The 27,928-nt window shown below is 41.6% G+C and overlaps 1 protein-coding gene and 1 long non-coding RNA gene across 5 annotated transcripts in view; one reads left to right on the top strand and one right to left on the bottom strand.

Moving 5' to 3' along the window:
• Positions 1-27,928, top strand: part of gpsm2 (G protein signaling modulator 2) — a 72,401-nt gene that overhangs the window by 32,571 nt on the left and 11,902 nt on the right. For all 4 annotated transcript variants that reach the window (XM_078218198.1, XM_078218201.1, XM_078218199.1 and 1 more), the window contains exons 6-13: positions 1,092-1,215; positions 3,099-3,214; positions 4,068-4,223; positions 6,590-6,698; positions 11,984-12,113; positions 13,219-13,289; positions 19,490-19,678; positions 21,748-21,904. In XM_078218198.1, the coding sequence (XP_078074324.1) occupies positions 1,092-1,215; positions 3,099-3,214; positions 4,068-4,223; positions 6,590-6,698; positions 11,984-12,113; positions 13,219-13,289; positions 19,490-19,678; positions 21,748-21,904 (1,052 nt within the window). The remainder of the gene's footprint in view (positions 1-1,091; positions 1,216-3,098; positions 3,215-4,067; positions 4,224-6,589; positions 6,699-11,983; positions 12,114-13,218; positions 13,290-19,489; positions 19,679-21,747; positions 21,905-27,928) is intronic.
• Positions 191-26,819, bottom strand: LOC144497240 (uncharacterized). The gene is made up of 4 exons (XR_013498529.1): positions 26,596-26,819; positions 10,154-10,357; positions 1,174-1,315; positions 191-417 (listed from the first exon to the last, which is right to left on the bottom strand). It is a non-coding gene; the product is annotated as an uncharacterized LOC144497240 (long non-coding RNA).

Here is a 27,928-nt window from a genome sequence, read left to right as displayed (position 1 = left end):
CACCTTCTCCACCTGTGACGTCACCTTCAAAGATCTGTGGACTTGCACACCCAGGTCCCTCTGCGTCTCTACACCCTTTATGGTTCTTCCATTTGTAAATAGTTCTGACAAGGCTGTGAGTCACTGTGAGGCAACTTTGCTAATTATGATAAGAGCTAGCTAAAAATGAAATAAATAACCAACCCCAAGCAATCATGAATATCTTGATTTATTATTGCATGCTTTAGGAGGTGGGAGTACATGGAGAGATTAAATCTGGTTAATATTTCCAGGGTTTTTGTTTATTATATAATACAAGGTGAAACATTGCTCATTGTGCCCAAAATATGTTTTCTCTTTGACATCATATACTCTTCTGTGGAGAATTTTGATCAGCCTTAAGAGAAAGATTCTCCATCAAGTTTTACTGATTTGTCCCTAGAAAGGAATAAAGAGACGGTAAGGAAACTAGGATGTCTGTATTGTTGAGCCCCTCAGTTGCAATCCGGTAATAAAAGATGATGCAGGTCCAGCTTCTTCACAAACTCACTTTATTCTTTTTTACAACTCCACATACACACATCCAATACCCAGTGCCACCTGTAACCCCTTTATGTATCCCAGTGAGTACTATTTAACAATTAACATACAAATTAGGTTTAAAGTGGAAGGTTGCAGTTAACCCATTCCTAACATGTGTAAGGGATCCTAGCAAGTGTTTTCTTTAGGCTGTATAGGAACCTAAACATACCCACGCAGACACCATGTGTAGGCTGCTTCATAGTAATGTACGGCCACACATTTAAAGAAGTTGCTTGCACGCTTTCTTAAGAGAGAGGGAACATCTTAACCTCATAATGATCATATATGCTGCTCCTGATGCACCTCTAAGTGACAGATATACAAATTGATTCTGCTGCTGGGCTGACTATCACAAAGGGTATGTGTAGACCTAAATGGAAGCAGTGATTATTGTTACATTTTTGGTGCATCATTGACTACTGTATTTCTTAACCCAATTTATCCTTGTTTTGTCTTTTCCCATGTTAAGTTCTAATCTGAATTAACCATTGCAAATCAGGAGTATTTACCTGTAATAATTTTATTCATAGGGCAAATTTAGTAATAGTTAAGGAGCTGGGAGACCGAGCAGCCCAGGGACGTGCGTATGGGAATCTAGGAAATACACATTACCTTTTGGGGAACTTTGGAAAAGCAGTGAAATCCCACAAGGAGGTATGAAATATCAAATATTCATTTTTACCACAGCCCTCATTTCAGAATGCCAGTATGGAGGCCCAAATTAGTAAATTTGCATTGCTTTTCTTCATGTTTTCTGTGGAAAGAAGACAAGGTAGAGTCATTAATCTGGATTTTCTGCATCAATGTTTTGTCTCCTGATGGAAAATGGACCTCTCAACATGTCAGTTCTCCCATTTACTATAGGTGTAGATCTGAAGGCATTAGGCCCCACTGTAACTATTTTCAAGGCTTCAGCTCTTTCAAAGGTGTGTTCGTCAAACCATTTTGTTTTCTTCTGTTGATGTCTGTTACATTTCACAATGTTTCTCTAGATGTAAACCACTTCTCAAAATATTGTTTGTCTTTGTTTGGTCTGTGAATTTGAACTGCTTCATTCTTCACATTAAATAGTTGCTATTTTAAAAACCTTACCTTAAGCTTGAGGAAAAATAGCTTTCCTTTATTGATAATATTGTGAGAATTCTGCAAAGGAGCAGAGTGCGATCATGCCTTTCCTTTCCAGTATGACCATTGGTCAAAACCAGTTTGTGAAACTATCAAGCTGTGAATTTAAGGGATGAAGTTATCTAATCGGGATTAAATAGCTATAGTTAGCTGTCAGTGTTTAAAGTGTGCCCTTGCAATTAATTAGTTTTTATTCTTGAATCTTGTGTAATTTTGACACATTTGGGCACAAAAATGAGACATCTGGACAGTGCAGCCAAGGCCTCTGACTTCAGTTTAAAGGCTTTTTGCTCGCAATTCAGACAAGTATAATAGAACATAGAACATAGAAAGCCACAGCACAAACAGGCCCTTCGGCCCACAAGTTGCGCCGATCACATCCCCACCTCTAGGCCTATCTATAGCCCTCAATCCCATTAAATCCCATGTACTCATCCAGAAGTCTCTTAAAAGACCCCAACGGGTTTGCCTCCACCACCACCGACGTCAGCCGATTCCGCTCACCCACCACCCTCTGAGTGAAAAACTTACCCCTGACATCTCCTCTGTACCTACCCCCCAGCACCTTAAACCTGTGTCCTCTCGTAGCAACCATTTCAGCCCTTGGAAATAGCCTCTGAGAGTCTACCCTATCCAGACCTCTCAACATCTTGTAAACCTCTATCAGGTCACCTCTCATCCTTCGTCTCTCCAGGGAGAAGAGACCAAGCTCCCTCAACCTATCCTCATAAGGCATGCCCCCCAATCCAGGCAACATCCTTGTAAATCTCCTCTGCACCCTTTCAATGGCTTCAACATCTTTCCTGTAATGAGGTGACCAGAACTGCGCGCAGTACTCCAAGTGGGGTCTAACCAGGGTCCTATAAAGCTGCAGCATTATCTCCCGACTCCTAAACTCAATCCCTCGATTAATGAAGGCCAGTACGCCGTACGCCTTCTTGACCGCATCCTCCACCTGCGAGGCCGATTTAAGAGTCCTATGGACCCGGACCCCAAGGTCCTTCTGATCCTCTACACTGCTAAGAATGGTACCCTTCATATTATACTGCTGCTTCATCCCATTGGATCTGCCAAAATGGATCACCACACACTTATCCGGGTTGAAGTCCATCTGCCACTTCTCCGCCCAGTCTTGCATTCTATCTATGTCTCACTGCAACTTCTGACATCCCTCCAAACTATCCACAACACCACCTACCTTGGTGTCGTCAGCAAACTTACCAACCCATCCCTCCACTTCCTCATCCAGGTCATTTATGAAAATGACAAACAGCAAGGGTCCCAGAACAGATCCTGCATTAATAAAAGTGCAAACTGCAAATTGAGCTTGCTTTGTAATATACAATACAGTTGTCTAAATATTGAAGTTGTCTACTTTGATATGTTTAATTGGACTTATTTTATGCTTTCAGCGCTTAGAAATTGCAAAGGAGTTTGGCGACAAATCAGCTGAAAGGAGAGCGTGTAGCAATCTGGGAAATGCCTTTGTATTTCTTGGTGAATTTGCAATGGCGGCTGAATATTACAAGTGAGTATTGCTTGAATATGAATACCTTTATCTTAGTTTTGCAATCAAGTAGCTAAATGTTGTGAAGGCATTTTTGTTTGAGGGGGGGGTGACGTGGTGTGGACACCGCAGTTTCTGAACCTTTGAAGATTTGACGTCACTGAAGTGGCTATTCATGAATTCACCTGGATCAAGGTGTCCTCCAAATTGAAATTTGAATGACTCTTTTGCTTTGGTCTGAGATCCATTAACTCCAAGACCAAAGATCAAACCAGTACTGCATCATAAGATATTCACTTGGTCATTGTGATATCACAGCTGTATGTGATCTTGTACTTGACTGATGTGGAGATGCCGGTGTTGGACGGGGGTGGACAAGATGAGAGGTCACATGCACCAGATTATAGTCCAACAGGTTTATTTGAAATCGGTGACTTCAAATAAACCTGTTGGACTATAACCTGGTGTCATGTGACCTCTCATCTTGTACTTGACTGACACCCATTCATGCATAGTCCATGGGTGATGAACAGGAGCAGAAACTATGGCAATGGAGACCTTTTCTCCTCAAAATAGCAATGCAAGGGCCAATTTAAATGACTGCTTAAATTATCTGGCTTGATCATTGACCAGAGACTAAATCTATGGTGTTTTTTGGGTCTGTATTTCTTTGTATCATACCATAAGATTACCACGATGATACCCAAGTATGTTTTAATATGATTGTGAACTTGAGATAGATTTACACTTCCTGAAAAGCCTGTTCTTTGTTTCTTTAAAACATTGGAATACACCAAAAATATTTGAAAATGTTGTATAACATGTAGACATTTTAAAATGTTTTGACTTGTGTATTTTACTAACATTTATTTAGGAGAACACTACATCTTGCTCGACTGCTAAAGGACAGGGCCATTGAAGCACAAGCTTGTTACAGCCTTGGAAACACTTACACTCTGCTTCAAGACTATGAAAAGGCCATTGAATACCATTTGAAACATCTCATCATAGCACAAGAGCTTGCAGATAGGTAAAATTAATCGCTTTAATCTCTAATCATTAGTAGCATCAGCTCTAGCGTCTGGCTGTGATCACTGCTCGAAGTCCACAGCATATGCATGTATTTCAATGTATGAGAAAGTTTTGAAGATGTGGAGATGTCGGCATTGGACTGGGGTAAACACAGTAAGAAGTTTAACAACACCAGGTTAAAGTCCAACAGGTTTATTTGGTAGCAAAAGCCACACTTTTGCTACCAAATAAACCTGTTGGACTTTAACCTGGTGTTGTTAAACTTCTTACTAAGTTTTGAAGTGCATTGTAGTACTACATTCAACTGGTAGATGTCACCATTGAAAGAAGCTGAGCTTACATAAGAAGGGGTTCATAATCAGAAGAAAACTTAGCTTTCCGAAGAAAGCCAGTTTAGAAGAAAAATCATTAAAAAGCAATTGTGAGGCTAATGATGCTTACTGTCAGATGAGGGTGGTTGCTTGATTGAGTGTCATTCAAGATATGTTGCTCTACTGTTGTGTCTGTGAAAATGGTATTTCGCTGTTTGCCTCACCTTTGAATGGATTGAATGGCTAGGGACCAAGAGCTGAATAGTGGGATTAGGCTGGATCACTTTATTTTCAGACAACACTGACATGATGTGCTGAATGCCTTCCCCCTATGTTGTAAATTGACACAGAGCGGGACCTTGAGCCATTTTTCTCTGTGCATGGGATTGCCGACACCCCCACAAAATCTGGAGAAAACTGGAAACCCTGAATCTCGCCACCAAGATTGCGATTTCCAATTTTCCCTGCCCCTTGCCAGGCGTGAACCTGATTTTAATACATTTTACTAAATTTACATGTAATTATGTAGCCCCTTTGGCACATGAACCCCCCCCCCCCCCCCACCTCACGGTATATTCATACCGGTCATATTGACAGGTTTTTAAAAACCTAAAAAGGGATCCCTTTGGGCGCGCAGAGGTAAGTATCGTCCCCGGGGGGGAGAGGGACATGGCCAAGCAATGCCCCTTGCTTTGCACTTTATTTCTGATTGGGGCGACCTTTTAAGATGGTGCCCTGATCTCTGTAAAGCCTGTTGCCAGCTCTCAGTCCCTGCCCTGCCTCTTGATGGCGTTAACCACGCTCACTATTTTTTTGAAAATCTGGAGAGAAAACTGGCCTATGCAACTGGAGAGGTACACACCAATTTTCTGACTGAGCCTGACGCTTTGCCAAATTCTGGTAAGATCATCCTCAGCATTTCCAGTTGAGTGATAGATGCAAACTAAAATTATCACCATGTCAAGTCATTTCAAATTGATTTTCCCTTTTAATAATGTGGAAAGTGTCAATTACTGCCAGCCTGGACAGTGAAAGTTAACTGCTGAGTATGGAGTCTCACTCTTCTCACTCTTTCAGGTTTTAATTGTCTTTCAAGATGTCATTTATTTTCTCTCTCCTTCTCCTCGATCTTGCTTTCCCTCTCTTTATTTCTCTTTCTGTTCATGATTGCATTCACCCACTCTTAATGATATTTTAAGATCACAATACTTCAGTTTGGTTAAGGAGATAGTTAATTCCACTCTTAGTTCAATTTTCTAATGTAGAATACAGCACAATTTCCATCTTGCACCTCCAGAGCAAATTATCACGATGATTAAACCGCAAGGCGACAAACAGTGGTCATTCCTCAGTACCGGCTACAATAGATTCTGGGAAAATTTGGACTGGATTTAAATAAATGTACAACCTTTCAGTGAGAATCTCGAAATGACATTTTAAAAAATTTGTAACAAGTGCATTAAAAGCGCATACCTGGCCATTAGAAGGTCTACACCAAAAATTGAAAGGTTTAAAAAAAAGTGTTAATTTTTGCCAAGTAACATTACTTTCAATTATTGGATCATCTATTTGTAAGCTTTTTGCATGCAAGAACTCCTCCTCAGCTACATACAGTGAATGAGTTGCAGCAAACTAAAGATTTTTAAATAAATTCGTATTCTCCTTGGTTCCATCATAGCACCTGTTCAAGAATAGCTCCTTGCTTTTATAAAATTTGAAAATGTTGAATTTTATATGTAAGTCCACTTTTTGCAAGGTGAGATAATGGGGGGAGTTATACCATCCCGCCCGCCAGGAGAATTATGGGGGGGGCGGATCATGCAAAGATTCGTTGACCTTGGGCGGGATTTTCTGATTTTGGGGCGAGCGTGGCCAGAAAATCCCGCCCTACATGTTTTATACACATTGTTTTCCATTTTCTTAATGTCTATTGTTCTAGAAACTTCTGGATGTGTATATTCTTGTTTAAGAAATACTGTAATATAACTTGAAAATACAGAATTCAAATAATATGGCCTAAATTTGTTAAATCTGCTTTTCATTTGAATTTTAGGATAGGTGAAGGGAGAGCTTGTTGGAGTTTAGGAAATGCTTACACTGCACTAGGAAATCATGAACAAGCTGTGCATTTTGCCGAGAGGCACTTTGAAATCTCAAAAGAGGTAAAAAATAATGTTTTGTAATCTACATAAGCTATGCAGTTAAATTGTAACTATCATATGTGTGAATGAAAAGAAAGAAAGACTTCAATTAAAAAGCATTGTTCAAGACCACGGAGTCTCAGAACACTTTACAGTCAATTAACTATATTGACTATTATAATGTAGGAAACACCACAATCACTATGCTCCCACAAACAGCAAAGTGAAAAAGACCAGATGATCTGTTTTTTGTGATGTTGATTGAGGGATAAATATTGCCCAAGACTTTGGGAATAATTCCCTTGCTCTTCTTCAAAATAATACCAAGAGATGTTTACATCCTCCCAAGCAGGCAGATGGGGCCTTGGTTTAATGTCTCATCAACTCATCCATGCTCTGACAGCACAGCACTGCCTCAATACTGCACTGGTATTTTTTCCCCAAGCCCTGAAGTGGAACTTGAGCCCAGAACCTTGCGATTCATGCGGTAGTGCTACCAGCTGACTCACCACTTATACTCGTATGATTGCAATTCTACATATTTTACTAAGGTTACAGCATCCAACAGTCTGTCTGGGTTGGGAATTTAGTTGTGGTCATTCACTATCCTGTATTTTAAAGGATTGTCCTCATTTTAACAGTTTTTCTTGTAAAGGGACATCTTTTTGCCCCTTATTTCTAAGACAGCTTGTGGGAGACTGAGCATCTTTGATTCCAATGTATGCACACGCAATGTGGTTGTCGGCAACCAGAGAGGGTTATGTCCGCCAATACCTCACACCCTTTGCTCTTAGCAATCACCACCGTTGCTCTTATTGTCACCCATTAACCCACCCCCCACCCCTCCCGAGTTCCAAAAGCATACTACTCGGGAAGAAATTGGTTGGTTTCAAGCTCTAAAGATTCAGGTTCTCTATTTTCACATTTGGTTCAAGTTTTAAATAATCTGCCAGCATGCAAATGGAGCATTTGGTAGTCAGTTCCATAGTTGTGTGTTATCATTTTTCTTTAACATTCAACAAAAAAAGAGAAAAAGAATGCTGCAGATGCTATAAATCTGAAGCCAAAACAGAAGATGCTGAAAATAGTTAGTATGGAGCAAAGCAACAAGTCATTGTTTCAGGCACCAGAAAGTATTACAGTACCAGAAAGTATTACAGATTGATATTTTATAAGAATGAACATGAGGAGGAGGGAGAAATAAACCCTTAACATATACATGTTAAAATAAAACTGAAATGATTCAATGGAAAATAAGATGGTTAACTGATAGAAGTGATAATAGCTTCAGACAAAAGGAGACACAGTGATACCCTGAGGAAGTGTGAATAACTTAAGCTGGAGGGTTAAGTTGGAGAGGGAAAGTGTCTATAAAATTGGCAAAAACTGAACAGGCACTAGTTGGGGATAGTGAGATTTGTATTGCTTCCTGCTCTCTTAAGTATCCTGCTTTAATAATTGATACGGTTTTAAAATTTTAATACTTCTTAATGCTTTCTTTAGTATCATGCTACTAACTTGGGTAATCCTCTTCTCGGTGCACAGTGCTGCCTCATAGCTCCAGGGACCTGGGTTCAATTCCAGCCTTGGGTGACCCTGTGGAGTTTGCACGTTCTTCCTGTGTGTGGGTTTTGTCCGGGTGCTTGTTTTCTCCACAGTCCAAAGATGTGCAGGTTGGGTAGATTGGCCATGCTATGTTGCCTCTTAGTGTCCCAAGATGTGTAGGTTACCTGGGTTGATGATGGTATATGTGTGGAGTTATGGAGAGAAGGCCTGGGGAAGATGCTCTGTCAGAGAGTTGGTGCAGACCTGATAGGCCGAATGGCCTCCTTCTGCACTGTAGGGATTCTATGTTCCTGTTCTCCACTGCAACACTTTGCAGCTCATTTTCTTTATGCTTTTAACTTCCCATCACAATGTTCCTTATTACAATAAAAACAGAAAAATGCTGGAAATAATCTGATTAGGTAATATCATTGGAGAGAAAAAAACAACCTAATGTTGGTTGATGAATTTCTCCCAGATCTGATTTCCAGGATCTGAAGTATCTTTCTTTTCCAGCTTACACTGAGCAACATGTAGTATTTATGGTTCTGATGAAGGGTAATATCTGAATTGTTCACTCATTACTTTTACAGCAACCATGAGAGTGGTCCTTGCTAAACAGGTTCATGACAGGTCAAAGTCCCTATGCAGCCATCCTCCATCTGAGGTCTCAGTATTAACGCCTTATTTATGCACTTGAAGCTAGACACAAAAAATGCTGCACATTACAAAAACAAGTTTTGGAGCATTATTTATTTAGTGAATGTAAATCTCTAAAGCAGAATTTCCTCCTCATTTGTTGAGCTTAAGGCAAACAGTCCGCCACTTGGTCTGGAGAGTGGATGAAGTCCATTCAGGATAATTGTTACTTGGATGTTGAATAAGAAAATTGTGCAAAAGAATCTGAAATGTAACATTTTTTTGAGGAATTATTCTTGCAGGTCATAGCTTTTTATTTATTTTTTAATCTGTAAATCATTTTGAGAATAACTCACAACTTTGAGTGATGAGCAACTTGTCTTCAAAGTAAACATGTTTCTCAGATCGAAATAATTTTAAGCTTCAGTGTGATTCATTGTGATCAGCTGAGGAATAGCAATAAGTTATTTTCTATTCTTGGACATGGTTGTGTTCTTATGTCCCCCAGAATAGGAAGCCAGTAGGAAGAATCTTAGCCCTCTTGGAATTAATTTTTCATTTAGTGTCTCAATCACTCTTTCTACTCCTTTTACACCCATAATTTTCCAGGTCTGCCAGTTAAAGGGATATTCTTAGTCCCTCATTTTGATTTGTAATGTCCATTGTCAAATTTATATACAAGAAATTGGTAAAATGCTTTGGAGTTCACTGGATCAGAGTCCTCTTTACCCAATAGGTCCTGGATTGAAAAGTCATTTTGTTAACCTTGATTTGAAGTGAGTTATACAGGACTAGAAAATGAAAGTTGCCTTGCTGTTTTTCAAAATACTATTGGCTACGCAATACAGGCTTAGGCCTAGAAGACTTCCCACATCTAGAGATGCATGATGTGGATAAAGCACGAGGTTATGTTTATTTTCCGTAGCTTATTTTTCTGGAATAGGTCACTAGCCTGAAGCCAGAGGCTACAGCTTGAAGGGCACTCCCCATCAAGCATGGCTGACCAGGAGTCTCTCCTGCTCTTAAAAGAAACATAGAAAATAGAAGCAGGAGTGGCCCATTTGGCCCTTCGAGCCTGCTCCACCATTCATTACAATCATGGCTGATCATCAAATTCAACATCCTGATTTCCCCCCTTCTCCCCCCCCCCCCCCATATCCCTTGAACCCTTTAACCCCAAGAGCTATATCTAATTTCTTCTTGAAATTTTACAATGTTTTGGCCTCAGCTACTTTCTGTGGTAGTGAATTCCACAGATTCACCACTCTTTCGGTGAAGAAATTTCTCCTCACCTGCCTTAATGCCTGCTGTAGATGTGTTGAAAGGAATTGCAGGTTCATAATCAACAAAATTGGATATGTAATGAAAGCATCTTCCATAGCCATCAAATTCTGGAGTGAGACTTGAACCTGGATCTTCAGGCTCTGTGACAGGGATGCAACCAGTTGCACCACATTACCTCTTTACTACACCAGGCCCTCATCGCTTTCAAACATCTGAAAAGAAAATAAGATTTGGCATACACTAAAAACAGCAGAGTGGGTATTTTGTCATAAAATCTTGCAACATAGAAGGCTATTTGACCCATCCTGCCTCTGCTAACTCTTTAAAAGATTAATCTAATTATTTTCTCTCCTCTGCTCTTTCCCTATAGTCTGTCAATTTTCTCTGCTTCAAGTATTTATCCCATTCCTTTTTGAAAATTATTTTTGAATCTGCTTCCACCACCCTTTCCAGCACTGCATTCCAGATTATAACACTGAGCACAAAAGAATTGCTTCTCATTTTGCCTTGGGCACTTTTGCCAATTACTTTAAATATGTGTCCTCTGGTTATCAACCCTTCAGCCAGTGAAAACAGTTTCTCCTTAATTACTTAATCAAAACTCTATGATTTGTGGATCAGATAGATCAGACGTTGCTAAATAAATGTTGCTATTAGATGTTAGGAACATAAGAAATAGGAGCAGGAGTAGACCATATAGCCCCTTGAGTCTGCCATTCAGTGTAATCATGACTGATCATCTGCTTCAGCTTCACTTTCCTCCCTGCTCCCTATATCCCTTGATTTCCTGAGACACCAAAAACCTGTCTACCTCAGCCATAATACATTCAATAGTAGATCATTCGCAGTCCCCTGGGGTAAATAATTACAAAGATTCATGACCCTTTGAGTGAAGATGTCCCTCCATATCCATGGCAGCGTGGTAGACAACAACTGCTGGCCTCACCAGTGACACCCTGATCTCATGAAAGAAAGCATAGCCTAATGTCAGGCTAGCTGGTGTATAGTTTGCTGCTTTCCCTTTCCCTCCTTTTGCTGATTGCTGGTCTGTTTGAGCTTTTGATTTCTGTCAGAGAGGCTTGGAAAGAAATTAGGGGAGACGCTGTTTTGAAAAACAATGTAGTCATAGAGGTTTACAGCATAGAAACATGCCCTTCAGCCTAACTTGTCCATGCCGGCCAGTTTTTACCACTAAGCTATTGGTAGAGGGAATGGATCACCAATACGTTATTCATGTCTTTTGAAAATGCCTGTATTTGGCTTCCTTTTGAGACTTGATTCAGTACCATTTTCCAAGTAATGTCATATTTCATCTTGCAGATTGTTCCACAATCTCAGTTTCACAATAAGTGATAGAACTAAACTGATTGACCTAGACAGAGCCAAATAAAGTGTCTGGGTTTCTCGAATGGAAATTCTCCTGCCCAAGTACATATCGAGGCCATTGTTCCTGACAAGCAAATCTGTATTTTACGAAAAGTTAGGTAAACCTGTAGTAACAAACAATATGTGTATAGATACATATCTGCATCTTGAATGATACACTTACAACAAAATTCTAATTTTGAAACTCTTGGGTGTGGAGCGTTATCTTATCAATGGTTATTTTTGTCTTAAGTTGCATATTAAGAAGTAGAAATGGAATATATTACTGTTCGACTATCTAGAGATTTGCAGTGCCTTTCTAACTCTATGAAAATTAAAGGCAGGTTCAGCTTTTAAATACTTGAGATGTTGTTTGGCATTGTGGAGCTGCTTGCCCTATAAAATAGGGTTACTGTTCATACAAGTAACCTCTGTCATTTTCTTTTAACATATCAGTGTTTTATATTTTACAGGTAGGGGATAAAAGTGGTGAACTTGCAGCCCGGATGAATCTTTCAGATCTTCAGATGGTTTTGGGCATTAGTTACAGTGCAAACAACTCCATCTTAGTCACAGGTCATGAATTGGATTCCAACTTGGAAGGTGAGTGCAAAGAATTCCTGTGAAGGAAAGTTTTTGTGCCCCCATCTCTAACTTATGCTTTCTGTTTGAGTGCAGCTCCATGATGTGATTGTTAAAGTTGCCTTGTTACTGTTTCCATTGTAGAAGTACAATTTGTGTTTAGATTGTATTTTTCTGTTGATCAACACAGTGGGGAGATTTGCCTTAGTTAGTACTTAAATATTTTCCCTTTTTATTTAATGTCTGGTCTAAAGCATATCTTAGGATTCAAAATACAGGTCTGTTTAATTTCATCTACATAGGCTTATCTTTTTAATAATCGCAACAAATAAAGTGTTTCGCATGGATGAAACAACAAGACTCAATAAAGAGTGAGGCATGGGTGTGCGTGGGGAAAGCAGTGCACAGAAAAGTGGTTCCCATCATTTTTATGTCATGGCACACCTTTATATTATAAAAGGCTCCTATTTTCTCCAACTGAACTGGCCTCTCGCAAAAGATCTTGGTTCTGATCCATGTGTCACGGTAATTTGTATCACCATGAAAATTCTGAGTTTGTGTGCGATTTGACAACCATTATGGGAATCTCCCACACAGTGAATGCAGCAGCTAAATCACATCCATTAAATAAATGGAATCATAACATTTTGAGACATGGTTTTCTCCAATGAATAGAAAATTCTCCCAAAGGTTTATGCTGGATGAGAAAGGATATATTTCCTGGAATCCATAGAATTCCTATAGTGCAGGAGGCCATTTGGCCCATTGAGTCTGTACCAACCACAATCCTACCCAGGCCCTATTCCCGTAACCCCATATATTTACCCTGCTAATCCCGACACTAGGGTCAATTTAACATGGCCAATCAACCTAACCTGCACATCTTTGGAGTGTAGGAGGAAACCGGAGCACCCGGAGGAAATCCACGCAGACACTGGAAGAACGTGCAAACTCCACACAGACAGTAACCCGAAGCTGAAATTGAACCCGGGTCCCTGGCACTGTGAGGCAGCAATGCCAGCCACTGTGCCACCGTGCAGCCCTGCTATGTTGGGTGGTTATCACAGTAACGCCACTGTAGTTGAAGGCAGCAGCAAAAACATTTCTTATTCTCTTATTATTCTAGGTGCTCGACCAAGATTAGGGCGTCGACAAAGCATGGATAAAATGGAACTAATGAAGCTAACACCAGATAAGGTACTGACATTTTTTCTAGAGAATATTTTAAGAACTTGTAACATACTTTTTAAAAACTCATTCATGGAAAGTGGGCGTCACGGGGGCTAAGCCAGCATTTATTGACCACCCCTAATTGTCCTTGAGAAGTGGCGGTGGTGAATTGCTTTCTTGAAACACTGCTCGTGTGAGTGGCTTGAGAAGAACGTCCCAGTGGTGGTATTCCCATGTTGCCCTTGTCCTAGATGGTAGTGGTCATGGGTTTGGAAGGTGGTGTCTAAAGAGCCTTGGTGAGTTCCTGCAGTTCACCTTCTAGATGGTGCACACTGCTGCTACTGTGCATTGGTGATGAAGGGAGTGAATGTTTGTGGATGGGGTCCAATCAAGTGGGTTAATTTGTCCTGGATGGTGTCAGGTCTCTCTCGAGTGTTGTTTGAGCTTCACTCATTGAAACAATGGGAGAATATTCCATCATACTCCTGACCTGGGCCTTGTAAATGGAGTCAGGAGGCGAGTTGCTCATTGCAGGATTTCTTGTTTCTGACATGCTCTTGTAGCCATAGTATTTTAAAATTAATTTATAGCATATGGAGTTGCTGGCTAGGCCATATTTATTGCTCATCCCTAGATGCCCCTGAGAAGGTGATGGTGAGCTGCATTTTTGAACCGCTGTAGTCTCCGAGGTGTAGGTACAATGCTGTTAGGGAGGGAGTTCCAGGATTTTGACCCAGTGACAGTGAAGAAACGGTGATATATTTCCAATTCAGGATGTTGAGTGACTTGGAGGGGAACTTCCAGGTGCTGGTGTTCTGAGGTATCTGCTGCCCTTGTCCTTCTAGATGGTAATAGTTGTGGGTTTGGAAGTTGCTGCCTAAGGAACCTTGGTGAGATCCTGCAGTGCATCTTGTAGATGGTACACATTGCTGCCACTATGCATCGGTGGTGGAGGGATTGAATATTTGTGGAAAAGGTAACAGTCAAGCAGGCTGCTTTGTCCTGGATTGTGTCGAGCTTCTTGAATATTGTTGGAGTTGCAATCATTCAGGTAAGTGGAGAGTATTCCATTACACTCCTGACTTGTGCCTTGCAGATGGCAGACTTTGGGGAGTCAGGAGGTGAGTTACTTGCTGAAAGGTTCCTAGCCTTTGACCTGCTGTAGTAGCCACAGTATTTATATGGCTAGTCCAGTTCAGTTTCTGGTCAATGGTAGCCCCCAGGAAGTTGATAGTTGGGGATTCAGCAATGTTAATGCCATTGAATGTCATGGGGGGATGGTTAGATCCTCTCTGGTGGAGATGGTCATTACTTGGCACTTGTGGTGCAAATGTTGCTTGCTACTTGTCAGCCCAAGCCTGGATATTGTCCAGGTCTTTCTGCATTAGGACATGGACTGCTTCAGTATCTGAGGAGTCAGAAATTATACTGAACATTGTACAGTCATCAATGAACATCCCCCCGCTTCTGACCTTATGATGGAAGAAAGGTAATTGATGAAGCAGCTGAAGATGGTTGGGCCTAGGACACTTCCCTAAGGATTGACTTCCAATCACTGCAACCATCTTCCTTTGTGTCAAGTATGACTCCAACCAGTGGAGGATTTTCCCCGATTCCCGTTGATTCCAGTTTTGCTAGGGCTCCTTGATGCCATACTCGGTCTAATGCAGTCTTGATGTCAAGGACTGTCACTCTCGCCTCACCTTCTGGTAATGGGTGGGAAATGGGATCAGTGTTGGGACTATTGCTGTTCAAAATTTACATTAACAATATTTAGAGTTGGAAATTAGAAGTACAATTTGTAAATCCGTGGTAGACACCAGACTGGAGACTGTAGTTAATACAAAGGCTGCTTGTGATGAAATGCTACAATTATTAGTTAGCATGCAGTATGGGTGTGTAATTAGTGAATTAGTACTGATAAACAAATCACTGCACTAATTGTTTATATGTAAAAAGGAAAATTCAAAGCAGGCGCTGGGATTTATTTCTAGGCAAACCGTAGAATTGAAGAGCTGTGTTAAAATTGTATAGAACCTTGTTTGGACCACACTTGGAGTACTGTGCACAGTTCTGATCACTGTAATTTAAAAATGATATAGAGGCTTTGGGTAAGATGATGCCAGAGTGGAGAGGTCATAATTTATCAGGACAGGCTGAACAAGATTGGTCCCTTTCTCTGGAAGAGAAGGCTGAGAGGTGACCTGATCAAGGTTTTTAACATGGTGAAAGGGCTTGATAAGAGTCAACGTGGAGAACATATTTCCACTTGTCGGAGATTCAAAAGCTCAGAGCCATAAATATAACATGGTCACTATTAAATCCAAAAGGGAATATTTGGGCAAAGCCCCTTCAAACAGTGGGATAATCTACAACCGAGTAATTGTGGCAAATAGAATTGATACATTTAAGGTGTAGCTAGATAAGAATAGAAGGATTTGCTGATGGTGTTGGATGAAAAGGGGTGAGAGGAGTCGTGTGTGGAGCATAAAGGCGAGCATAGACCATTAACTTGCAGAATGTGCATATGGTTGGGAAATGAAATTTACATTTTGGCAAAAAAAAGTCATATTACTTTAAAAAAAAATCTAACTAGAGGAGCAAAGACACCTCGAGTAAAAGTACATAAACCAGTAAAGGAGAAAAATCAGTTGAGAAGGCTATTTTTTTTAAAAAAGCAAACCAAGCACAAGGGTTATAAAACCAGAAACTGCTGAAAATTCAGGTTAGACATCACCTGTGGTGAGAAACAGATTTACTGGCCAGAATTTTTTGCCCCCTCTGTCAGTGGGATCTTCTGGTCCTGCTGAAGTTGATGGACATTTAAATGGTTCACTGCGGTGGGGCAGAAAATCTTGGCCACTTCTTGTCTCAATGATGCTTCATTAGAGCATAAGGGTTTATTTCTCAGGCCTGCATCTAATAAGCAATGCGGGTCAGGCTGGTTGAATGTCATTCTTAGTATAGTGAGTTGCTTGAACTGAGTTTACATTTTTGGGCGTGACTGATTTTCTAGGCTTACATTGGTCATTTTTATCTGATGGAGACATTTGACATCTGGTGAATCAAAATGTAACTTCAGACTTTGGGTCTCTGACAAGTATTATTTGAAGTGGCTCATCCAGTTTAGGTCCATTTTATAACATTTCAGGTTCGTTTTCATTTGGTGTCTGGAAACTTAACCTTGTTTACCCCAATGGTCGGTTTCCTGTAACTTTCACGGAAGTTTATGGCTAGGCAGCAGAAGTACTCATTTAAAACTACTTGTAGGTTTTTTACAGTTCTAATATCATAGTTGGCAACCTAATTACAATTTAAAGTAACACATAGGTGGAGCTTGCATTGTTAATGTTGTACCCATGTGTACATGCTGGCATTCTGATTTGCACCTGGAAGGGATAGAAATGTTTCCCTTAACTGATGAAAAATATTGTGGGCCACTGCCATTGGCTGCATGACAAGATCAGTACAGGTTGCTTGGCTCCTTTGAATGCCCAGGCAGCCAGCAGCATGAGCCATGCTTGGACCAATGCTACAGTTGGGTAAATGACGTAGCACCATTTGCATGTTGCCTGCTTCAGTGGTAAAAGTGGCGCTGGCGGTTTGCAAATTGCAACCCCTCTGTCCAAAAATGGACCATGAAAAATGTTTAGCCCAATGCTCTGTAATGTTGTAGAATGCAAATTCCACTTGGGCTTCATGGGAGATTGAGGACTCAGAGAGCTCAGGAATGGGAGTGAGACAGAATTCAAATAACAGGTGACCAGAAGCTCAAGGTCATGCTTGCAGACTGGATTAAGGTGTTCAGCAAAGTAATCACCTACTGAAGTGGAGATCACAGTATGACCAGGGAATACAGTATACTAAATGACATAAGTACAAGTAAATTGCTATTTCATCTGGACAAAGTGATTGTGAGAAGGGGGGAAGTGGAATGGTAGGTGATATATCTCCTGTGCTTGCACAGCAAAGTGACGTGGGAAGAGGAGCGGATGTTGGGAATGATTGAAGAGTGGACATATTTCAGAGAATCCTTATAGTGCAGGAGGAGGCCGTTCAGCCCATCGCACTTGCATCAACATCAATCCCACCCAAACCCTATCCCCGTTTCCCCATGTATTTACCCTGCTAATCTTCCTGACACTAAGGGCCAATTTAGCACGGCCAATCAAGCTAACCCACACATATTTGGACTGTGGGAGGAAGCCGGAGCGCCAGGAGGAAACCCATGCAGACACTGGGAGAATGTGCACACTCCACACAGTGACCCAAAGCCAGAATTGAACCTGGGTCTGTGGCGCTGTGAGGTTGGTGGGGAATGATTTGCTGAAAGGAACTCTATTTCAGTTCTGGGTGGGAGGGGAAAGGGTAAAAGCAGTAGTGTAAAAATGGAATGAATATGATCAAGGGACCGTTTTGACAACGGTGGAGGGAATTTTTTGTTGAGGTAAAAGGAAGGCAAATTGTTAACACTGGTGTGGTAACTGGCATGATCAGATCAAATAAGATGGGGAATACTTGATTGCAGCTTCCATACGTCATTACTACAGCTTTAAATATTCCAGATGTATTCAATTGTTGAGATCACCTCATAATGTCATAATTGATTTTGACTTGATTTGATTTATTGTCACATGTATTGGCATACAGTGCAAAGTATTATTTCTCGTGCACTGTACAAAGCATACCATTCATACAGAAGGAAACGAGAGAGTGCAGAATGTAGTGTTACACTCATAGCTAAGGTATAGAGAAAGATCAACTTAATGCAAGATAAGTCCATTCAAAAGTCTGACGGCAGCAGGGAAGAAGCTGTTCTTGAGTCGGTTGATATGTGACCTCAAACTTTTGTATCTTTTTCCCGATGGAAGAAGGTGGAAGAAAGAATGTCTGGAGTGCGTGGGGTCCTTTAATTATGCTGGCTGCTTTTCCGAGGCAGCGGGAAGTGTAGACAAAGTCAGTGGATGGGAGGCTGGTTTGCGTGATGAATTGGGCTACATTCACGACCTTTTATAGTTTCTTGTGGTCTTGGGCAGAGCAGGAGCCATAGCTTTGACAAAAGGTCATCTGGAGTCGAAACGTCAGCTGTTCTCTCTCCTTACAGATACTGCCAGACCTGCTGAGATTTTCCAGCGTTTTCTCTTTTGGTTTCAGATTCCAGCATCCGCAGTAATTTGCTTTTAGCCATGCCAACTGTGATACAACCAGAAAGAATGCTTTCTATGGTGCATTTATAAAAGTTGGTGGGGAGTCGTAGCTGATATGTTAAATTTCGTTAGTCTTCTGAGAAAATAGAGGCATTGGTGGGCTTTCTTAACTATAGCGTTGGCATTGGGGGGACCAGGGCAGGTTGTTGGTGATCTGGACACCTAAAAATTGAAGCTCTCAACCCTTTCTACTTCGTCCCCATTGATGTAGACAGGGGCATGTTCTCCTCTACGCTTCCTGAACTCGACGACAATCTCCTTTTGTTTTGTTGACATTGAGGGAGAGATTATTGTTGCCGCAGCAGTTCACCAGATTCTCTATCTCATTCCTGTACTCTGGCTCGTCATTGTTTGAGATCTGACCCACTACGGTGGTGTCATCAGCAAACTTGAAAATTGAATTAGAGGGAATTTGGCCACACAGTCATGGGTGTATAAGGAGTATAGTAGAGGGCTGAGAACACAGTCTTGTGGATAGAACTTTTGAATGCATCAAGTCAGCCTTCCTTGGTTGTCTGTATGAGGCTGCAAGTCAACTAGGGAAAGCAGTGGTATAGTGGTATTGTCACTAGATTAGTAATCCAGAGACCCAGGTTAACACACTGCGGACCAAGAATCGAATCCCACTATGACAGATGAAATTTGAATAAAAATCAGGAATGACCATGAAACTATTGTTGTTTGCCTTCCAGGAGCGAAATCTGCTGTCCTTACCTGGTCTATTCTACATGTGACCCCAGATCCACAGCAATGTGGTTGACTCTTAAATGCCCCTTAGGGATGGGCAATAAATGTTGGCCCAGCCAGTGACGTCCACATCCCATGAAATATTTTTTTAAAACCTTGTGAAATACAGAATATTGCCTCTTAGCAAAGGCAATGTCTGTTCTGCCGTCTTCCTTCTTGAGAAGTTAGGGTCTTCAATTCACACTGTTACTTGGTCCCTTTTTTTCCCTCATCAAACATTCAGTGGCTATATTTTTGAGGAATTTTATTGTTGAATTCACTTGTTTTGCACAGGTTCAGAACTGGAACAGTGACATTCTTGTGAAACAGAAACCTGCACTTTGGAAGTCATCAGCAAAGCTGCTGTTTGTAAATAGATTCAGAGGCAAAAAGCACAAAAGTAACAATTCATCTGCAAAAGTTCTCAAGGATACCAGTAATTCTGTGGTCATAAATGATGCTAGAAGCCACTTGCCACAAAAGGTAAGCTTTGTTACAATACTTTGTTTTCAATGTTTACATCTTGTTGTTTGATAAATGATACATAGCACACCAAACTCTTTAAGGCAATCATGAATCAAATTTAAAAGTAGAACTAAATGCCCAATTCATGTATTTTAAGTTCCATCTATCTGCCTAATTTCCCAATCTTGGCTGCAAGGCCTCTCTTTAGGGTAGGAAAAGTTAATGGGGGAGTCATTCATGAGGAAAACAGACCTCAATGTAACATATAAAAGTGACTTTTCTTGTAATAAATATGTTCATACAGAACTAAATGGCCTGAGGGTCATTCATGTAGTGGACGTGCTTGGAAGCTAATGAGCTTTAACTGGATATTGATAAATAGGTATAAAAACTGAAGGTACTGGAAATACTCAGCAAGTCCATCAGTGTCTGTGGAAAGAGAAACAGAGTTAATGTTTTGAATCAAATGTGCCTCCAGAACTGAAGAAGGTACGTAGAAATGTTTTATGCCGTTGAAGGGGGAGGAAGAGCATAGGGGGAGAAGGAAGGCGAGATTAATTACATAGATGTTACGGAGCAAAAGGCAAAGGGAGTGGTAAGAACCAAGCATTTGTTCAGAGTGGGTGTGAATGGCAGAATATTGAACAGCCATGTCTGAAAGCAGAAACTTTAAAAAACAAGATTAAGACCAGCATGTGGCAAAAACCAGAAACAAAATGGGGAATGGAGTTCATGGTCTGAAATAATTTGGACTCAATGCTGAGTCCAAAAAGCTATAAAGTGCATAATCGGAAGATGAAGTGCTTCAAGCTAGTGTTGAGCTTCAGTAGAACACTGCAGCAGGCTGAGGACAGGAAGGTGAAGGTGAGAGCAAGGTGGTGAATTAAAATGGCAAGCAACTCAGAAGCTCTTGAGTTATGCTTGCGGGGGAGGTGGGCTGAGCGGAGATATTTTGCAAAGCAGCATCCCAGTGTAGAGGAGACTGCATTGTGAGCAGCAAATACAGTATTAGCAAATTCTAACCAAACGGCAGTGTTGTTTCCAGTGAGAAAACCAGTGTGTTTCTCTCCAAAGAAACCAGTCGCTTTTCACTCCCGATCTTACGACACTGCCAAAAAAAATCAAGGGGGTGTGTTTCACCCCAGGAAAAACCCTGTTGCTCAGAGATCGGGGCATCATCTTTTAAAGGGCGCCCTGATCAGAACCTGTGTAAATCCCTGAGCCCACCATGGAGGTCTCGGGACCCCCACACCCACCCCTGAATCCTTTAGAGGTGTCCGTTTTCTTTGTTTTTCTGCATTCTTGTTTCAAGGGTTTTTGATCTGGATGCTAATACCATCCTGCTTTGGACATCATGAAGCAGGCATCATAGACTTGAGCATATTAACAGCAAATACTAATTAACAATTCAAAATTATGTATGCTAAAGATACGGAGCTGACTCCATCCTAGGTCTCTGTCCATCTCTAGACTGACCCTGGCTCTGGTTTAAGTGCCTTCTTACATCATTGTGTGGGCAGAACTATACTCAGTCTTGCATTAACCCTACATGTACTAGACCCTTATACTACAAACAAGATTCCAGATCAGATAGTTGCCAAAATACACATTTAAATTACTATCAGCTGTTAGCAGTTGTGTGCAGATGATGCAAAAGCCATTGAAATTGATAAAAATTAATGTATTTACAGTAAATTAATGTATTTACATTTTAAATCCATTGCTGTTGTAATTTTTTCCCCTTTTTAGAATTTAGTTTAAAACATTTGACACATGTTCAGGTATTATGTGTTTGTTACACTAACACAGTTTACTTTAGCTCCTGTAACTAATCTTAATTAATCTGATTTTGCTTATATCTTTTACATTATAAGTGTTAATACATAATCTAAATGCATCTTTTTGGGAGCTGTTAATATTATCTCAATTTCTGCTTATCCAGGTTAATCATCCCACTCTTGGCTTGCCCCAAGCAAAGGAATATATTTTCCCTGATGTGATGATGGTACAGATTGTGGATAACTGTCATGTAGAACTTTCTAAATACAGTATTTATTTTGAGTACAATTTACATTATTTGTTTTCAGAGAATCAATTCCAGTATGGTGGGAGAGGAAGGATTTTTTGACTTGTTGAGTCGGTTCCAGAGCAATCGGATGGATGATCAACGATATTCATTCACAAAGAGCCAGAATGGGCTGACAAGGGCTGCACCAGCCTCATCAGCCCAGCCCAAAACATTAGGTGAGTGTTCTTTCAATTTTCTTGACTTTATGTAGGAAATATATTCCCTAAATGCACCCACATATCATTTTCTCCTTTTAGTTCAAATTTCTTTTGTGTATTTTGATGCAAAAATCATCCCATTATGCAAAAACAAAGACGACAAAAGAAACTGCAGCAACTGGGCATCATACTGGGAAGGCCTTTGCTAGGGCAAGCTTAAATTAGCAGGCCAAATGTATCCCGAAGAAAATGTGGTTTCCAAGCTGGCATGATCTTCGCTAAATGTTAACTGCAAGAAAGGTGAACATGACTAGGAGCAGGAGTAGGCAATTCACTCCTCGAATCTACTCCGTCAGTTAATACGATCATGGTTAATCTCATCTTGGCCTCAACTCCACTTTCCTGCCCATTCTCCATAACCCTTCAGCCCAGTGCTAATTAAAAATCTGTCTATTTCCTCAAATTTACTCAATATTAGATCAGCCACTGCACTCTGGGGTAGTGAATTCCACATTCAGAACCCTTTGAGAGAAGTAATTTCTCCCCATCTGTTTTAAATCTGCTACCCCTTAGCCTAAAACTATGACCTAGATTGCCCCACAAGAGGAAACATCCTCTGTACATCTACTTAGTCAATCACCTTCATTATCTTATTTGCCTTACTTAAATCTCTTCTCGCTCTTCTAAACTCTAGAGAGTATAGGCCTAAACTGCTCAATCTCTCTTCATAAAATAAACCCCTCATCTCTGGAATCAATCTAGTGAACCTCCTCTGAACTGCCTTCTATGCAACTACATCCTCCTTTAGTAAGGAGACCAAAATTGTACACAATACTCCAGGTGCAATCTCACTATTATTGCCCTGTACAATTGCAGCAACACGTTCCTACTTTTATACTCTATTCCTTAAGCAATAAATGTCAAAATTCCATTTGGCTTCCTTCCAACTTTCTGTATCTACATACTAGTCTTACGTGATTCTTGCAAGAGGATACCCAGATCCCTCTTCACGGAAGCACTCTGAAGTTTCTGTCTATTTAGATAATAAGTTGTCTTTCTATTTTTTTGACCAAAATGGATAACCTCACGCTTATCCACGTTAAACTCCAATCTACCAAATTTTGGCCCGAACCATCCATATCGGTTTGTAAATTTCTTATTTCTTCATTGCAACTTACAATCCCACCTATTTTTATGTCATCTGCAAATTTGTCTAGAGTACCTTCTATTCTTAAATCTAAGTCATTAATATAGATTGTAATTCGGGTCTGAGGACCGAATCCTGTGGCACTCCACTAGTTACATCTTGCCAACAAGAAGAGTCATCGATGCCGACTTTCTGTTGGTTAGCCGGTCCTCTGCCCAAGCTAATAAATTACCCCTTACCCCATGTGATTGTACTTTGTGCGGCATCTTATCAAATGCTTTCTGGAAGTCCAGATACATCTACAGGATCCCCATTTTCCACTTTGCTTGTTACATCTTCAAAGAACTTTCAGGTGGATTCTCGGAGGCTTTTTCCCAGGGCTGAAATGGTTGCTACGAGAGTACAGGTTTAAGGTGCTGGGGATTAGGTACAGAGGAGATGTCAGGGGTAAGTTTTTCACTCAGAGGGTGGTGGGTGAGTAGAATCGGCTGCCGTCAGTGGTGGTGGAGGCAAACTCGATAGGGTCTTTTAAGAGACTTCTGGATGAGTACATGGGACTTAATAGGATTGAGGGTTATAGGTAAGCCTCGGTAGATAGGGACATGACCGGCGCAACTTGTGGGCCGAAAGGCCTGTTTGTGCTGTATTTTTTCTATGTTCTAACTCGAGCAAATTAGTCAAACACAATTTACCCTTACTAAAACCATACAGACTCTGATGGATTGCGTTTTGATTTTCCAAATATCATGTTATTACTTAATAATGGATTCTAACAATTTCCCAAGAACAGACTTAGAGGAGGGGGCTGAAGGGTGGATCAGTAAATTTGCTGATGACACCAAGATTGGTGGAGTAGTGGATGAGGTGGAGGGGTGTTGTAGGCTGCAAAGAGACATAGATAGGATGCAAAGCTGGGCTGAAAAATGGCAAATGGAGTTTAACCCTGATAAATGTGAGGTGATTCATTTTGGTAGGACAAATTTAAATGTGGATTACAGGGTCAAAGGTAGGGTTCTGAAGACTGTGGAGGAACAGAGAGATCTTGGGGTCCATATCCACAGATCTCTAAAGGTTGCCACTCAAGTGGATAGAGCTGTGAAGAAGGCATATAGTGTGTTAGCTTTTATTAACAGGGGGTTGGAGTTTAAGAGCCGTGGGGTTATGCTGCAACTGTACAGGACCTTGGTGAGACCGCATTTGGAATATTGCGTGCAGTTCTGGTCACCTCACTATAAGAAGGATGTGGAAGCGCTGGAAAGAGTGCAGAGGAGATTTACCAGGATGCTGTCTGGTTTGGAGTGTCGGTCTTATGAGGAAAGGTTGAGGGAGCTGGGGCTGTTCTCTCTGGAGCGGAGGAGATTGAGGGGAGACTTAATAGAGGTTTATAAAATGATGAAGGGGATAGATCGAGTGAACGTTCAAAGACTATTTCCTCGGGTGGATGGAGCTATTACAAGGGGGCATAACTATAGGGTTCATGGTGGGAGATATAGGAAGGATATCAGAGGTAGGTTCTTCACGCAGAGAGTGGTTGGGGTGTGGAATGGACTGCCTGCAGTGATAGTGGAGTCAGACACTTTAGGAACATTTAAGCGGTTATTGGATAGGCACATGGAGCACACCAGGATGGTAGGGAGTGGGATAGCTTGATCTTGGTTTCAGATGAAGGTCGGCACAACATCGTGGGCCGAAGGGCCTGTTCTGTGCTGTACTGTTCTATGTTCTATGTAGATGTTGAACTAACTGGTCTATGGTTTTCTACTTCCTGCAACCCTCCTTTTTTGAATTAGGGTGCTTTAATAGCACTTTTTCAATCCACTGGAACCTTTCCCGCATCCAGGGAATTTTGGAATATTGTAACTGCTATCTGCACTGCCGCTTCCTTTAAGTCCCTAAGATGTAAGCTGTCAGGCCCTGGGGACTTGTCTGCTTTCAATCCCAATACAGCTCGGTACATTTTCCTAGTGATGATGATTGTTGTAGGTTCCTCTCTTCCTATAACATCACCTATTAGGATTGGGATAGTACTAGTGTCCTCCACTGAGAAAACGGAGGCAAAATATTGATTTAGTGTCTTCACTATTTCTGTATTCCCTACTATTAACTCCCCAGTCCCAAGGGACCAACATTTACTTTAGTTGCTCTCTTCCCTTTTATATACTTATAGAACTTTTGCCATCCTTTTTTATATTTTGCACTAGTTTTCTTTCATAATTTATCTTTTGCTCTTTTTATTACTTTTTTAGTAACCCTTCGCTAATCTCCGAAAGTTTCCCAATCTTCCAGCCTGCCACTAGCCTTTACAATATGGTATGCCTTGGCTTTTGTCATTGTTTTTTTACCTCCCTCTTACAATCGTTCTTCCTCTGGAATATATTTTAGTTGGGAAAAATGGAAATAAGGGGCATGGTACGGGGACACGGGTTAATACTGCTGCCTCATTGCGCGAGTGACCTGAGTTCAATTCTGGCCTCAGGTCGCTGTCTGTGTGGAGTTTGCATGTTTTCCCCGTGTCTATGTGTGTTTCTTCCAGGTGCTCTGGTTTCCTCCCACACTCCAAAAATGTGTGGGTTAGGTTGATTGGCCATGCTAAATTGCCCCTTGGTGTCAGGCGGGCCTGGATGGGATTGATGTCGATGCAGACTTGATGGGCTAAATGGCCTCCTTCTGCACTGTAGGGATTCTATGATTCCTTAAACATCTGCTGCTGCTCATCAACTGTCCTACCTTTTAGACTTCTTGCTCAGTCCTCATGCCTATGTAATGACATTTGTTTAACTCCAGAAAGCTAGGGGGCAATTCGCCCAGAAGTGCTGAATTGGCGGGAAAACTGTTCTAAATCCCGACTGTTCTAACAGTTCAGCTTCTTAACTGAATCTCCGCACTCTGTGCACTAAAGAGGTTCCAGTCGTGAATATTATTAAAAACCCAGGGGGCAGGGCCTATTCGCGCCGGAGTTTGACAGTTCTGGAGCTCTGCGCATACATACACAGTGGCCCCAAACTGTCAACCTCCCATTTGCAGGCCAGTCTGATTGCTGGGACCGCCGCAGTGCTGCCTCTCCAGTCCCCTCCGTGGCCTGATCGTGGCCCCCTCAGCAATTCCCAGGCAAGCCCTGAACCCCCCTCTGCCCTGGAGGGCCCTGATGTCGCTGCCCTCCCTCCACCCCAGATCGATCCTGTCTGCAGAGTGGCAGCGGGAACCCCACCCCCACCGGTCATCCCTAGGTCCTGTCCACAATAGGCCCCGCCCCCTTGGCACTGCCCAATGCACAATTGGCAGTTAAGGTGCCCCCTGGACATGGACACTTTGCCCCTTGGCAGTACCAGGGGCACAAGCTGGCACTGCCAGGGTGCCCATGCCCATGGGGCACCACCCCCCTGGGGATCCCAATTGCCCCCCCTCATTCCGGCAGGGTCTCCTGCTAGTTCCCTGAACCTGGGAGCTAGTGTAACCCCCACTGGAATGAAGTACTTGTGGCGGGGTGGGAGATTCGATCAGGACCGGAAAGGTCCCGATAATTAACTCCTATGCGTATTTAAAACCGATTTAAATGACTTACCTGCCTTCCTGATGGTTGCCAGCGTGGTTTGACCAGCGACTGTTCGCTGGCTCAGGGAGGTGCGCATGTGTTCCCAGCGCATGCGCAAATCCCTGTTCAAGGCCGCAGACCTGCGTCTCCCACCGCGACCCGACAGAAAAGTTGTGGGTCGCAATGGGAGAATCGCAGCCCTAGTGTGGGACTCAGTTTTTCGTCATCAAAATGAATTTGAAATTCTAGCATGCTATGATTACTTTTCCCTAGAGGATCCTTAGCAATGAGATCATGAATTAATTTCTCATTACACAATACCAAATCCAGAACAGCCTGCTCTCTGGTTGGTTCCAAGAAACAATCTCCAATACATTCAATGAACTTTCCCTTGAGGCCACCAAGAGAAAAAGTGCTGGAAAATCTCAGCAGGTCTGGCAGCAACTGTAAGGCGAGAAAAGAGCTGACGTTTTGAGTCCAGATGAAAGGCATAGAAATATTTATTTATTTTTTACTCCCTTGCCAATTTGATTAATCCAGTCTATATGTGTATTAAAATCACCCATGATTATTGCTGTACCTTTCTTACAAGCCTCCAGTATTTCCTGGTTTATATCGTGTCCCACTGCGGGACTACTGTTTGTGGATCTAGAGATTACTCCCAGCAGGGACTTCTTTCCCTTTCTACCCAAACTCCAGTGCCTATATGATTTCTCAGCACTGATTTCTTCCTTTACTAACAAATCTACACCACCTCCTTTTCCTTTCTGTTTATCTTTCCGAAACACGAGTACCCTTGGATATTCAATTCCCAAACCTGGTCTCCTTGTTACCATGTCTCAGTAATCGACACCACATCATACCTAAATTGTCCCGATTTGCACTGTTAACTCATTGTGCATTCCGATACAAAGCCTTTAAGTTTGTTCTATTATCAGATTTCCCTACTCGTGTGTGATTCCTTGGTGTAACGTGATGTTCACATGTTTTGTCCCTTCATTTTCTGGTAACAATCAGCTTCATTGCTAACCCACACATCTACCATCTCCTTTAACTTTGATTTTCTAATTTTCCATGCAACTGACACCACCCCCCCAAACCTTTTTATTTTAAAGCCCTGAAGTGCAGGGAACAGGATATAACCTCTTTTCTTTGTAGAACTCATTAAAGCAATCAACATTATCAGTAGGGCAGGATTCTACAAGATTTTGGGGAAAACTGGTTGTCCAACAAAGCTCCTCGGTCTCATCCCCTCCTTTCATGACAACATACACTGTACAGTTTGACCTCATCATTTCTGACAGTCTCAGGGCAAAGAACGGAGTGAAACAGCACTGTGTCTTAGCCCCTGCTTTATTTCGTA

Source organism: Mustelus asterias, chromosome 8, assembly GCF_964213995.1.
Source record: "Mustelus asterias chromosome 8, sMusAst1.hap1.1, whole genome shotgun sequence".
Classification (NCBI taxonomy): domain Eukaryota; kingdom Metazoa; phylum Chordata; class Chondrichthyes; order Carcharhiniformes; family Triakidae; genus Mustelus; species Mustelus asterias.
The sequence above is the reverse complement of the archived record's forward strand: the minus strand, read 5'-3'. Positions and strand labels throughout refer to the sequence as shown.